This window comes from Exophiala spinifera (genome assembly GCF_000836115.1).
Source record: "Exophiala spinifera strain CBS 89968 unplaced genomic scaffold supercont1.1, whole genome shotgun sequence".
NCBI lineage: Eukaryota > Fungi > Ascomycota > Eurotiomycetes > Chaetothyriales > Herpotrichiellaceae > Exophiala > Exophiala spinifera.
This window is the reverse complement of record NW_015622513.1, coordinates 2,831,295-2,846,122: the sequence shown is the minus strand read 5'-3', so window position 1 is coordinate 2,846,122 and position 14,828 is coordinate 2,831,295. Positions and strand designations below refer to the sequence as shown.

The 14,828-nt window shown below is 51.5% G+C and overlaps 5 protein-coding genes across 5 annotated transcripts; 1 reads left to right on the top strand and 4 right to left on the bottom strand.

Annotated features, from left to right (window-relative positions):
* Positions 1-652: 652 nt before the first annotated feature.
* On the bottom strand, positions 653-4,855 carry PV08_01066 (uncharacterized protein; the record flags this gene model as incomplete). The annotated part of the gene is made up of 1 exon (XM_016375431.1): positions 653-4,855. The coding sequence occupies one exon, from the start codon at positions 4,853-4,855 to the stop codon at positions 653-655; it is 4,203 nt and encodes a 1,400-aa protein (XP_016240707.1).
* A 1,845-nt stretch (positions 4,856-6,700) lies between these two features.
* On the bottom strand, positions 6,701-8,758 carry PV08_01065 (uncharacterized protein; the record flags this gene model as incomplete). The annotated part of the gene is made up of 1 exon (XM_016375430.1): positions 6,701-8,758. One exon carries the CDS (start codon positions 8,756-8,758, stop codon positions 6,701-6,703), a length of 2,058 nt encoding a protein of 685 aa, XP_016240706.1.
* Positions 8,759-9,189: 431 nt separating this feature from the next.
* PV08_01064 (uncharacterized protein) lies at positions 9,190-10,984 on the bottom strand (the record flags this gene model as incomplete). Its single annotated transcript, XM_016375429.1, has 2 exons — positions 9,190-9,498; positions 9,554-10,984. The coding sequence occupies 2 exons, from the start codon at positions 10,982-10,984 to the stop codon at positions 9,190-9,192; spliced, it is 1,740 nt and encodes a 579-aa protein (XP_016240705.1).
* Positions 10,985-11,616: 632 nt separating this feature from the next.
* On the bottom strand, positions 11,617-13,025 carry PV08_01063 (uncharacterized protein; the record flags this gene model as incomplete). Its single annotated transcript, XM_016375428.1, has 3 exons — positions 11,617-12,029; positions 12,084-12,399; positions 12,450-13,025. The coding sequence occupies 3 exons, from the start codon at positions 13,023-13,025 to the stop codon at positions 11,617-11,619; spliced, it is 1,305 nt and encodes a 434-aa protein (XP_016240704.1).
* Positions 13,026-13,749: 724 nt separating this feature from the next.
* On the top strand, positions 13,750-14,169 carry PV08_01062 (uncharacterized protein; the record flags this gene model as incomplete). Its single annotated transcript, XM_016375427.1, has 1 exon — positions 13,750-14,169. The coding sequence occupies one exon, from the start codon at positions 13,750-13,752 to the stop codon at positions 14,167-14,169; it is 420 nt and encodes a 139-aa protein (XP_016240703.1).
* Between the last annotated feature and the right edge of the window lie 659 nt (positions 14,170-14,828).

Below are 14,828 nucleotides of genomic sequence, written 5' to 3'. Positions count from 1 at the left end.
TCGGAGTTGCTTGCGGTATCAGGATGAGCCAGTGACGATGAACAATGCTAGTCTTGGTAGGGATCTAGCTATCTCCACCATGCAAGTACGTGCATGAGCTGAGTCTGCTGCACTCTAGCTGCGCCTCTTTAGCTACCGGAACTGGGCGCGACTGAATGAACCCAGGACCGGTAAATGAGTGGAGGTAAATGCTCCGCCTCACGAGGAGTCGGCTGTAAGCCACTACTGCATCAACCTTTCGATGCTTCTTCTTGTGCACCTGCAATCATTCAGCCTGATGAATACCTCGCTCAGCGAGTTGACACTGCTATTTACCTAAAATGCGGCTTCACCCCAGCGTGAGGTACTTAGTATTGGTGGTCAATGTCAGGCTCCCTTAGATCAGAGAGTTCCTCATTAGAAAATGCTGACCATATCCGAGGACTCAGTCACATGGAGAGACAACATGATGGCGTTGATTTCGGTAGGCGTTGGCCACGAAGGTCAATGGTCTTATAGAGATATTATCCTCTTTCATCTTTATCGCTGTTGTCCTCTATCGACGTGATACGACCCTCGTGCCTCCTCTGATGATACACTTCCAACATGCTTTGCTTTTGAATGCCTACGTCATGAAAACCCCGTACGTGGCCAAGCTTGAGCTCTCAAACGATCAATTCGTTCTCCCATCGCCATGTATTGTATCTTTTTTGAAGAGGTTCCTGATGAATTTGCGCTTAGGTCGCCTGGATGTCTCGGTAGTGGCCTGCGGTGGCGTGGCAGGACGTTCATCTGTGTCCAGATGAGAGTTTCGAGCCTGTTCTTCTGGCTCCGTTCTTGACGAGGGTGGATGAGTAGGTGATTTGGACGTCTCTTGAGCAGGCGAGTCTCTCATGCTCGTTCCTTCTACGTTCTCCTTCTCATTTGCTCTCGCTATTTCGGGATCATATGGTACAATCCGCATAAGGGCGAGGTAATTTTCGCTTTCATTCAATTCTTGGTCCCGCGGGTCAGCTTCGTCCAAGGTATTCCCATAAGACCGTCGAGGACGCCACAGACCAGGCCTACAACCAGCAGCTTCCAGGAGGTTTCTGACATTCTCAGCTTCTTGTGGATGCCTGTATGTTAATGTGATGTCGAGAGGAGATTTCAAGTTGCGGTCCAAAATGTTCAGATCCGTTTCCTGCCTGGATAGAAGCTCGTTGATACACGATTCAACTTTCCCCTCTACTGCCAGATGAAATGCAGTCCTGCCGAGATTATCTTGTATATTCACATCGACCAAACCTGTGGAAAGCATTTGAGCGAGAACCGCTGTTGATCCAAACAGTGCCGCAAGGTGGACGGGAGTACGACCATGATGGTCTTTAACTTTCACCTGATCTGGAGCTATATCAATGAGTGTCTCTGCAATGGCATTCAGATTCCATGTCGCCACATAATGCAAGACAGTCCTCTTATTGTGATCAACACCATCTGTGTCAACAGTGCCTCTATCAAGCATGATACGAAGCACACGGTCAGATCCTGCTTCTGCAGCTGTGTGAGCTGGAGTGCGACCTTCATTGTCTTCCATATAGCTATCAGCACCGGCTTCAAGCAACCTCTTCGCCGCATACCAATTACGGACTTTGCCAGCATAATGCAAAGCTGTCATGCCATTCTTATCTTGAATGTTGAGCTTAGACCGGGGCAAGTGATTGACACAATGCTCTAGGACATCATGCCATTCTTCCATAACAGCATGGATTAGAATTGATCTCCGGTTGACGTCCCTCTCCTTTGATAGATCGACCTGGAAGTTCTGAAGAGCGAAAAGGGTGAGTTCACTCCAACCTTGCAAGGCACAAAGAAAAGCCAACGATATCGGGCTGCGGCCTGGACGCTCTTTTTCAATCCTTTGCTGGGCTTTGATCATACGAGGGTGTTCCATCATGAGTTGGGCAATCGACTCCATCCCGAAAAGACATGCATGCTCCAAGGGCGTAGCATACCAGGTGCCGAGGATACTCGTGTCCTTTTGTAAGACACTGTCGTGGCAAGGATCAATCCTTGGATCGTCCAAAATTTCGCTGACAACCTTACGCATAGTCATACTTGATGCTTCAAACAGAACACTTGGGACGTACCCCAGGCTGTTTGATGGTGTTCTTGCTTCCCTAACGGCCGAAAGCAGCATCGAGACACGCTCTTCATCACGATCATTAATAGCTCTCGTGATGGCACTTAGACCGTCCTCGGCGTTGGCATTGACATTTGCACCCATCCGCACGAGGGCGTCCACTAGATGGGGTTCGAGATCATTGTCAAGAATAGTCCCTCCCACCGACATTATTGGCCTGCGGTATTCCTTGGCTGCGTTGCGCCAGCCTCGGTTGACAGCGTTGATATCAGCACCATCTTGTACCAACCTTGCCACAAGGAACTGATTCCTAAGATATACGGCAATATGAATTCGTGGAGGGATCGTGAGATTTTGCCAGAAATTCTTCCCCTCCGACCATCCCCTCTGGGCTCCGATCGAACCATCGTAGAGTGCCAGCATCAGCCACAACTTGACGCTTTCAGGAGCGTTCAAAAAGTCTTTGAACGCTTCCCATATGCTCAAATCTTCACCAGCTAGACCGGCATGGTATTGCCAGTTCGTCGCAGCGTAGGATAAGAAGTAGTAGAGAGTGGGAAGATCCAGCATATCCTCTCGTTGATGAACTTTGTGAGAGGTGAGATTGATTAGAACTGTCTTGGCATCGAAACCAGGCATGTGCAGCATCCTCAATGACTGAATGGCGATATTCGCATGGGATTGAACTATGTCAACTCTGTATGTGGCAGGCGTAGTTGATCTAAGGAAAAATTCCTTGATTGAAGTATGCACAAATTGTACGTAGCCATCATCGCTAACGGCGATCAAAGCAGGGCAGATGGTCCTAAGTTGATGCTCGGAAATCATGTTATTGACAGTTTGCTGATAGCTCCTCTTGTGGTTCATTGCGATGGCAAACCGTAACTCACACGAGTGCAAAGGCCTTGCAGACAGGGCCAGCCAAGTTAGAATCTTGAGCGCAAGCTCTCGGCAAGAGATGGGTAGGCGGTTCATTATATCTTCGTACAGAAACTCCAGTGACGCTGGTAATTTCTGAGCCTTGACGAGATTTTGAGAGAAATCGTCTGGCTTATTTGCTTCATGACATAGCTCGTGCCATGCCAGGACCGCCCATAAGAACATGCCTCCAGCTTTCTGGCAAATCTTCTCAACTATGTCCGTCTGAAGCTCGTGCGACAGTGCGAACCTCCGTGCTAGCTCGTTGGTTCTTCCTTGGACGTAGAACTTCACATCTCTTTCACTTCGTACAGAGATGGATGGGCAATCGAGCAAGGCCTCCAAGCTTGACATCGGACGGCTAGTCAATAGCAGTTTTATTCGTCGTGGTTTTATCCGTGGTGCTACCGAATCAATCAGGTGTTTGAGTCCTTTCACAAAGCTTCCCAAATTTTCCGAAGCCATCTCATCCAGGCCGTCGAACACAAGATAAATCGTTTGCCAGGAAGTTGCGATCATGGCTGTCTTGACCGCATCCCATAGGGTGGCAGATCTAGCAATGAAAGTATACTCAGCGGAAGGTCGGCGAAATGCTTGGAGAGCTTTGTTGACTTCGAAAGGGGCTGCAAGCAGCATTTGATGCAGCAGAGATCGCAGGATATTGCGCTCCGACTGGAGATGCCGATTGCGTTCGCTGCAGAAGAAATAGGCAAGGAAATCTCCGTGGCTTTTGTGATGTTCACTGTCCGTCAACGGTGGCTTCTGGGACCAGATATACAGGGCCCGGAGAACCTTCGCAATTATATACTTGGTCATCACGGATTTTCCTGCGCCAGCGTAACCTCGCAGCCATAGTGTGTCCGAGTCGGTTTCGTCATACCAGGAACAGAAGCTCGCGTGCTTCGGAAGCCATTCACACGTCCCTGGATACTGGTCTGGTATCTTCATGAGCTGCTGGTCATAGTCCGCGACGTTTAGCTCAATTGCGAGATACATGAATGCATCTCTTGCCGCTCTCACATCCAGTGGCCGGCCTTCTTTAACCTCCCTCAAAGCGAATTTAACTGGATCAAATTTCTCACTATTGATATTCGCAAACCTTACCATCTCTCGATGATTTGCAGCTATCGGAATGGTTTGCTCCGTTGGCAACCCAAGGATTGCCGAGTCTCTTTCCACGACAGGCACCTTGAGAGGGAGCATGATTGCCGTTTCGTAAAAGGTCTTAATGTCAATATCAGAGGCAATCTCTTTGAAGGCAGTAGATATGTCAGCCAGTATTTGTGAACTGAAAGACAAATTGGTGAGGAGGCCTTTCTGGACCGGTTTGTGAAAGGTGGTGGTGTTGATAACGTTGGCGAAAACCGTCCCCCAACTGGCCACGCGTGATCCTCGGTGAGGACAACCGAAGAAAAGTATAGAAGATGTCTTCTCGAAAATATTGGTATAGTAAGGCTGACTTTGAGCCAAGAGCAGAGCCTGCTTGCATACAATACCACCAAGAGAATGGCAGATGAAGAAGATAGGGTTGTTCATTTCCTCTGCCGACCATCGCTTGTTCCGTAGCCTTGTGAGGAGATCTAAAGCGAAGTCCTTGATATCAGCCGTACTAGGGCTGAACGCGACTTTCGAGTTATATCCGAAGGTCATTATTCTGGCCGTAGGAATGATCTCTGGGATGAAATCCCGCGGCCACATTCGCTTGTTGTCTGCTGTCCATGTTGTAAAAGGATCTCCGCCCAAGCCGTGAAGAACCACAATGTCCACATCCCAAGACGCGTTGTCTTTCAGAGGGTAGAGGACAAACAATCCATGACGTTCCAATTCACTTCCCATTGCGACTCGGGATATGAAGGACGATCATCCCACTATTGCACCCTTACAAGCAGAACTTGAAATCCACAACGAGAGAGGCAGCCCCGATCTTGCTCGAGGAGTGTGAGGTGGACGTCCGCTTCAGCCGCACGCTGGTCCGAGAATTTGGGGCCAAGGAGAAAGACCTTTGGCTCGCCTAGGTAAGCGTGTTCCATGGATGACTCTTGAGCCACCAACGCTGGGGAGGCTTGCAGACAAGCCGGAAGCATGATTGGCTTTATGTTATGCAGTCGAAACTTGTAGCATAGAGAGCCGCATAAGCGTAGTGACGATTCCTCCATAGGAGGCCAAGCAGACCGAGGTTGACATGTCGTGTAACCCACCTACAGTGCTTCGAGACCCGAAGGTCGGACCTTCAAGGACAACGCACCGAAATCTAGTTGCCGAGTGCGCAGCTATGGGGGCTCTTGTGAGTGTTCCGACGCCTCCATGTGTCGGGAGTGCTGTCGACTAGGGCAGTGCATGTGAGGGAAGTTGCAGGGGATTGTGCGAAAGACACAGACAAATGGGAAACGGCCGTTCTAAGCAGGGATGAACCGTGCCCGAGCCGCTAGACTTTGTGGACCCTTCATAGACCAACTTCGTTCGGGTTTCTGGTGCCTTCGTTGTATTCTGGACAAAGGTCGAAGGTGAGTCCTCCTGTGTATACTTGTCCCGAGGGCTGTATACACGCACCAGTCATGGCAGGACGCTGACAGTCGATGTCCAGGTCCAGATCTCGATGCCGAAATCAAATTCTTCACACACCCGAGCTAAAGTGTGAGGGGAGGCGCAGGCGACTGGTGCTCGTACCGTCGACTCGACTGCAAGGATCCGAAGCCTGAGACGGTCCCCAATGAACACAACGAAGAACAGAGATCGAAGAGATGCAGGTTCCCGAGACCTTTTGTGGCCCTGGAGATGATTCTTTTCGTTGAATCCGCCAAGCCTCCCGCGTTCTCTTCTCGCCGCGTTTTCCTTCACTTCTGTTGCCGGCTGCGGCTGCTCATCCAACACCATTGAACACGGCATCAACGTTCCCTTGCCGAGTTATCGCAAACCACGACCTTGATGCCGCACGATGGTGCTCGATGTGAGGAGGCGGGATGGCCGGCGGACGGCTCAGGCGAGGGGGGTTTGCGCGCGACGCGAAGGATTGTTGTCGTCTCCAGAACACACACACACTAGGCGATGAGGACACCAAGCACCTCTACACCGAAGCGACGGTATGTGGTAATACCGTCAAACGCGCGAGCGTCTGTGGCCGGTCTGCTACCGCTGATTGTCTTTCTCTGAGCGACTGCTGCATCAGCCCGTTCTGCCTGCGCTGCTGCTGAGGGAATAGATATAGTTTTCAATCTGAGCCTCGTTGCGCAGAAATGCGAGTGTGTGTTTGGGGCACGATAGAGCGAAAGACATTAACAACCTCTTGCGCTCCAACTTGAGGATCATGGACGGAAAAGCGAACCCACCTATAAAGATAACCATCATATATACCATATACCCTATACCCTGGTCTGGCTTCCGAGGACAAACTGATGCCCATGGAAGGTCAGGATCATCGACGAGTGAGAAGTGAGTCACGACTTGAGGAACAAACATACCCGGTGATGATGAAGACGATTCAAAAGTCCAAAAAGCCAAAGTCAAAGACAGCCGTAATGGTTCGGTGCATTGCCTTTGCAATCATCTCTATTTCTGGCTGTCCATGAGAACTTAAGAGAGCTAATCTGAGGGTCGCCATGTTCATCAACATTCCAAAAGCTCAGCAACACCATTGATGAGATCAATATTGAGGGCTCTTTATCCCTCTATTCCGCTCTAAGACTATTTTTTGTCGAATCTAACCCCAGGGCAAATCCTCATACAGTGCAACAGGTCATCCACCTTGATTCTAGCAAACGCCTGATCTACATCATCCAAGCCGATCCCCACAATCAAATCATCTCCCAGATATCCTGTGCCGAGTTCAGACATGGTCTCAACGTCAACATCATCCTCCGGTCCCGCGACGATTGACGTGGAACGTGGCCTCCAAGCCCACGCCAGGCTCGGTGTATACATGAAGTAGGCACTGCTCTGTAACGCTTCTGTCACGGGACCGTCACTGCTCTTCCTGGCCTGTGTCCTCTTGTGTGCCCACATGCTTGGACCTGATGCATTCCATCCTATGTTTTCATCCGGCCAGTTCTGTTCGGCTGTCCACGGATGTGCACGCTCGTTACTCATCAGCAGTGGCCACCTGCTCACTGCCAGGAGCTGGAACGGTGCTCGACTCTCCCACACAACGACATACCTTTCATATCGCATTGGCAATTTCATGTCGTTAGTGAACTTCCGATGGACAATCGCGATATGCACGGAACGCCCTTCTTCAACTGCCACGTCTTCTGCGCACTCGCCTCGCCTTACTTGTACGCGTGTACAAAGGATCAAGCGAAGCGAATTGGAGCCCTGATGCCAATGGCCGTGATTGCCTAGACTGTCGACAACATCTTCTGGCCCGAAACAAGGCATCTCGTCGGTATGTGTGAGGTTTGTGCTCGTGAGACCGCTGCCGATGAGTTTGGCGAATGACCGTCCTCGTCCTTGTTGTGTCCTTGCACTGTCGAAATTCCTCGCATCTAACGTGCCGTTTTTTAACCGTTCGTTGATCTTTGCGTTTGTGTTGCTGTTCAGCTTAGTACTGTTGATGTTTATCCCAGATTCCTTATCCGCATCTGCAAAGGTGGAAATGTCATTTTTTCTGCCATTCTGGGGCTTCCCAAGCAGTTCATACTGTACGTACGCATCGTCACGCTCCGGAAACCACAACACCCAGTTCTTCTCAACGCTTGAACGACTGTGTCTTGGATTTCTCGTGATCTCAGTGAGGTGCGGGTAACTCATCGCTTGCCCCATCATCCTCTTGCCTCCTCTGTTCAGCACTTTCTCAAGGTCAGGGAAGATCGTCCGCAGATCAACCATCCACAGTCCGGCACAGCCGTAACGACTCGCCGAGTTGACTAGGATCAGCGGCTCACCCTTCCCCGACCAGAATGCGCGTGGGTCATGGAAACCAGGAAGATCAGGAAACGCAGACCACGCGCCCTCGCACTGTTCCGCTGGCGTGGGCGGGATGTTGATCTTGACCGGTGCCATGACGCAGCGAAGACCGCCCCGGGGTCCAAGGAGTGTCGTGTCGGAGTCGGTGCAAGGCCGTGTATCGTCGGGTGACAGACTGCCCTGGGATGGGCCTCGTGGGCGTATCGGTACCGTCTGGTGGAGGGCTGAGGTGTAGTGGTCATCGGCGGGAGAGGAAGGCGGGTGATGGTTGGCGGCCTCGGTCGTCGACGGTGACGAGGGAACGCAGATATCAGCAAGGCACACGTGTGACTCTTGATGCAGGCCTGTCGTGACGAGACGGGATATGAGGACGTATTTGGCTCCGTGAGCGTCTGGAGAGTCGGATGACCAGTACGGCAAGGGCAGGATTGCCGGATTGAAGAAACGCATGCCGTGGTCGTGGAGCGTATCAGGAGGGGTGAATGTGATGTTGTACAGCCCGTTGGGAAAACGAATGTGGCGAGTTATCGCGTTGAATGTGCCGCCGGTGCTCGCGTTCGGGCAGGCCGCGAGGGTGCGGACGAGTGGATGGGCAGGCTGAATCGGTCGTGGAGGCGTCAAGTACTGTCTGTGATCTGGAGATGGGCCCTGGAAGGCGGTGGTGTCGACGGTTGTGAAATGCGTGCTTTGGTCTTCTCGGGGGAATTGGAACATGCCAGCGAGGCCGAAGTCAGTGTGGTGAGATACATCCCATCGCCGCACGACGTGTGCAAGTACGCTCAACAGCCCGAGTGTGAGTATGAGCTGAAGCCATCTCCGAAGCGAGGGGTGGCGGAACATGACGGATTCTTGACACCATCGACCTGAAGCAGGAGGCAACGATGCCGATGTGTGGAATGATGGATTTGAGTTCACCCCAGCCAGGCTGAACTGGTGGCGAGGCAGATAGGCAGAGGCGAGTCCACGATAGATGTAGAGAGTCGCGTAGAGAAGGTGTCAGATGCCTGTAGTGAGTGAATACCCAGATGGACACCAGGAATCTTCGACGAAGGACTTCATTCACAGTGTCTGCGACTATACTGCCAACACCAGCGATCCGTCAATCCTGGAATATCTATCATCGGCAAACATGATATAAATCCTATCCTCCTCTCTGCGTATTTCATGATTTCGTAGCTACCTAAGAGAGGCACAACATTAACTTTTTACAGTACTAATACACCACCGTTCTCTTTTTCTATTCCCACAATCAGCCGAAATATATTTCAAAGTCAGTGGTGATAATTGTCTTCCTCCTCCTCTGATTTATCGCTGGAATCATCATCGACATTAGATTCGGTTTCCCAGCCTTCTGCCTCCAGATCAGCAGATCGAATACCGAAACTCAACAGGAAGCCGATAAAGGCGATTCCACCGAAAAGACCAAAAGCAAGAGCCTCGCCCTTTGGTCGCACTTTCGTAGCCAGTGAAAAGAGGCCACCAGAAACGAATGGTCCGACTGCTCGACCGGCAGCCGACAAGGTTTGCGCCAGGCCATTCAACGTTCCTAATACATTGTGATTAGGGGCCGAGTTGGTAATCTGCCAGATCGTCAGTCACTTCTGTGCTTCCTTCAACGTCTACGAAGAGGCTTACCAAAAGTAGGGCACTGGTCAAACCCCCGACCGCTGCCACAGTCTTGATGAGAAGCACCACGCAGATCTCAAACCACAGCCACACTGCGCCAGATGATAATGCGTCGCCGCCATTGTCGCTGTCCTTGTAACCGACCCATGGCATGAGGAGGTAGGCGATGACAAAACCACCTAGTCCGGTTCTATATGCCCATCTATTCCCCATCTTGTCGCGAAGCTTACCGAAAATCCCGACTTGGAAGACGATTGTCACTACACCAGCAAAGGCAAGTGATAGGCCTATTTCATCGGGGTGTAAATTTCGACCTGTAGGTGGCTTTGCCTGCGCAAAGATGGGATACAACGAGTTGAATGAGATGTTGGATAATTGGAAGATAAGATATGTTAGCAGAAGAAGCACAGTGTCCCGATTGAGAACGTCCTTGCTGCGGAGTTGTTCTGCGTTGGACACGAACGCGGGGGCTTCAGAGCTTCCGTCACTCTCGTCATCCTCCACATCGGAGGTATCGGCAATGCCATTTGCCTGCGAGTGCTGGCTAGGGGACTTGCTCCCGCGTCGCAAGTAATGCGGTCGGCTTGACGAAGTAAACTCCCAAATCCATGCAAACAAATTCTTGATCCTTGTGCCTAAAGGGGCAAGATAGTGTGCCTCTTCCAGAGACTCTTCGAGAAAAAGTGCTGTCAAGACAAAATCGACACACAATATGCTCGCCGATAAGAGGTTCGGAAGCAAATAAGGGTATGGGTTGGGTTTGGATTTGTCGAACGGGTTCCTTTGCGAGACTAAAACTCCGCCGATAACAGGACCTGTAATCCCGCCAATGCCATATATCACGGGAAGGTATGTAAATGCTTGAGATTGGTTGCTCCGATCGGTGATCTCACCCAAGCACGTAGATACCACTCCCTGATTCCCGTTCAACAGGCCCATCAACGCCTGTACCAGTATAGCCTGCCAGAGGGTCCTGCAAAAGCCGAACGCGATGAAGCACGCGGCCGTGAATATTGTACCCAGGAGAATAACAGGCTTTCGCCCAATTCGATCAGACAGCCACCCCCAGAAGAAATTTGTTGCTAACTGAGCAAGCGCAAAGGCCGAAGCGATGAGACCAACATAAACTCCGACCTGACCTGGCTTGACTTCTGGAAATGTCGACGCCATATCCGGCAGATAGGGACTTATTGAGTTGAGAGCTGTCTGTTCGCATAGAGCTATCACCGCCAGAATGGCCATCTGTTTCTTAGGTAGAGGAGAAGATCCGTGGTGACGGTCATTTTCGTAATGAGAATTGATGTCGTTGCTGGAGGAGTTGGTCGACTCGGAGAGGGGACGGCCTCGAGACTTGGGAGGAGATATGCCACCGAAGGTCTGATAGTGAGGCGTGGAGGAGGCTCGACGTAGCAGAGGACTGCCATGGTCAGAGGGCTTCATGGCTGCGCCAGCAGAAACTGAAAATGCGCCTGGCGGACGATGATCGGATGGAGAGGAGGAATCCGGGGATTCCCACAGACTCTTTGAAGTCTAAAACATGAGGAAGATGAGCGTATAATGTGGATCGGACAGATATTGGTGTATATGGTATCTTTGTCGGCGCAAACAGCGAGCGATTGTATCGAGCAAAATTGTCTGCTGAGTTTTTGAAGTTAATGTCTTACTGCTGAAGCACCTTTCCTACGCTCGGGCGCAGCCACCAGCCTTGTGCAGGTGCAGGAACAGTTCTTGGGGAATGGGAAAAACGTTCTTCCCATGACGTCTAGACAGATACTTTGCACTGTAGAGGGCGAGATGGTGGCCACTAGGCGTACAGTTCGAGCCTCCGAGGTGCCTATTTATCGTCCACTGACTAACTTTAGTTAGTTGCTTAGTCCTCCAGCCCAGGTACTTAGTGGGAGCCTCGCCAGCCACTACTAACTACTGTAACTAACTAGTTAACTAGCCCGAGCACTTTTCTTCAATTAAAAGAATAATTGTCTGTGGTGCCCCTCGATTCCCCCACTCACCACAATTTTCGAGTCCGAGTCGTATCTCAAGGTGGTTGTGCATACCGCAAACTACATAGATCCCTAACCATCTGCACCTACGGCCGGAATCTGTACCACGCTAGACACCACGCCGTTCTTCGTCTCCGTCGTCGTACCCTCCGACGTCTTGTAGTGCTGGGTAAAGTCATACGAAAGAGCCATAGGCCCCTTCATGAACTCGACCTGCTTTTCTCGGTCATTCTCCATACTCTTCAGCAGCTTCAGAAAGTCATCATTATCAAGTGCCTTGTCCGGATCCTGGTCGTACAATCTCTTGATGTTCTCGGTAGAGATGGGATCTGTGACAGTCTTGAATCGCTGTCGGCGCATCTCGGAATATTTGTCCAGGATGCTCTCGTCTGCGTTGCCTTCGTAGATACCGATCAAACAGTCATACAGGCCTCCGATGTCTGTCAGACCGCCCGTAAGTCCAAGGCCTCCGAAAGGGTTGTTTACTGTACAGATCCGAGTCAGCCCGAACGTGCGAACCTGTGGCAAGATAGACTTACGATGTGCCGCGTCAGCTGCAAGCACAAATCTTCCCACTCTCATCTTGTCTACGATCCTTTGGTGGATCTTGTATGGGCTGATAGCAGCGAGCTCATAATCGCCAGGTTTGGGGTGTCCAGGCAACATGGCCTCGAATTTCATGGGTTGTCGTGCAATGAGCTCCTCTCGGCTAAGACCATTGATCTCGCCATAGCTAACGCGCCACCACCCGCTGCCATCCTCGTTCTTGGTAAGACGAGCAACCATGTGCCAGTGTTCAGGATGGATAAAGAAGTTTGCATCATCATAGCCATATTTTTCGAATGGGTACGCAACCTGGTAGTAATTAGCACCGAAAAGCTTCTATGAAAGATGGAACAACACACATTTGTGGCCACAATCTGCTTATCCCAGGTGTAACCAGGGAATTCCTTTCCGTACAGACACCGCCGCACGACACTGGAAGCACCGTCACAGCCAACAACGTAAGTCGCCTCCAAGCGCTTTTGGCCTCCAGGGGTCTCGACGTCCACCCAGGCCTTGTCTGCGTCCTGGCCAATGTCGACCACTTTGTGTTCGAATGAGATTTTCAGCGTGGGCTGCACAACGGCATGCCTGTACAGCAGCCGATCGAGCTGAGCCAGTGGGAGACATGCTATCCGGTCTGGATAGTCGTGAAGGTAACTGTTATCGAGGCCGGCCAAAACAGTCCCGTCAAGCTTCCGCCAACTTGTCACGGACGGGTCGAAACCCTCCGCTCGAATCTCATCAATCACACCAGCGCGCCGTAGCACGTATGCGGCAGGAGGACCATAATATGCTGCCCGAGGAGAGTCATCAAGTTCAGACGATGCTTCGAGGATATGGACACTGACGCCCTGCTTCGCTAGCATCAACCCGAGAAGCAGACCACTCGGTCCGGCTCCAACGATAATCGTCCAAGGTTTATCAGAGGCCGTCATTATGTTGAAGATGCGCTGTACTCTGTAGAAGGAAAAAAGATATAAAGACTTAGCTTATAGCTACAAATTGGGCAAACACTGGGTCCTTTATGTCGCCCTCCACCAAACCATGACTGGCCCCGCGATCTGGCCGCCCTGGTGTCCGCTTTCAGTGTGGCTTCAGAACTCTACCGAAAGCGCCCAAGCTCCATCGTGGCTCCCTGGAGCAATATGGGCATTGTCCGTGTGTGGAGAAGAAAGGTGGCAGTTGGCAGTTGGCAGTGGGGCGCGGTGCAGTCCAATCCATGTGTACGGGCTCACTGTGGAAGACAAAGATCACCCTTGGGGAGAGAGTTTGATGCGGTTCAGAGACCCTTCATCCAGAGATGCTAGCTAGTCGTGGTTGTGCGCTTATTGTATCGGTATTGAACGATGGTGCCTTATCGAAAAGCCATTTCACCATCCCGGAAAAGCACGCCGATTGGCAAGCTAGGCTGTCGTTGAAGCTCTGGAGACCTCCCAAAGCCCCGCACTAGGCGATGCGGGATGATGGAAAGATCTTTCTGTAACAATCCTCACTCATAAAGCTTACAATACAGTGTGAGGGTACAAGTGCGGGAACGACGACAAGTCAGCGCTCACGAAGGTCGTCCAGGCGGAAAAATTTGCTTAATCTTTGCCTTCGCCCAGTAACACTCCTCGACTCGGAATATTAATTTGTCTTGAACGAAAGTCAGTTGCAGTCATGGCTTCGGGAGACAAAGTAGTCGAAGCACACAAGACGCTCTATGAGCAGGGCATTCCAGTCCGCACCGAGGTCACTGGTCCTCAGCATGTCGAGCGCTCACTGCAGAACAATTCTTCTGAGTTTGCTCGACCCATGCAAGAATTGGCAACGGAATGGGGTTGGGGATCGATCTGGACCAGGCCTGGACTGGAGCGCAAGACTAGGAGTCTGCTTAACATCGCAATGCTTTGTGCGCTGAACAGGATGACTGAGCTCGGAGTGCATGTAAGAGGCGCAGTCAATAACGGCGCCACGGAGCTGGAAATCCGGGAGACTTTGATGCAGGTGGCCGCCTACTGTGGCTTGCCGGCTGGCCTTGAAGGGGTGCGCGTGGCGGAGGCTATTTTGAAGGGTATCAGGGAAGAGAAGACGGTATAGACGGCGTCAGTCTGTCGAAGACCGTCGTACTTTTGTCTTGTATGCGAGGATGCAAGCCAAGATCCCGCTGGGGTCCATTTATTTCCACCTGGAATAGCACATCGGCCTCGCGTCGCCCTCGCATTGCTCAGCGACTCGGCCTCGGTGTCGCGCCATTCCCTTGGTGTTGCTGTTGCTGGCCTTGCGAGGAGCTAGTACTAAACTGCCTAGCGCCTCACGTGACAGCTGCGATGGGCTCAAGCTGGGCACGCCTGACGCCTGACGCCTTGGGGCTGATTGAATGCCTTACACAAAGACAATTCCGCCGTGAGGACGAGTTCTGATGGCGCCATCCCTGGCTCGAGCGCCCGTGGTCGCATGTCGAAAGGCTTTTGTATCTTGACCAGCGTGACTTGTTGATTCAGAGAATAATAGGACCCCCTTGGGCAGTGGTCAAATCGGCAGGACGAGTTGTCAGCAAAAGCGATGTAGTGTAAGCATAGCAATAGTCGTAGGACACAGCGATGTCCAGTACGTTATTATCCCTACGTAAACTCGTTGTACTGGCTCTATAATTAATAAGAAGGGCTCTGGCCTGGAGTTGTGCCCTTTTGTACTGTATCCATTTGCTCGGCAGCCTTATTGCCCGATGCTGTCGTTTCCGCAGATCAGATTATGCC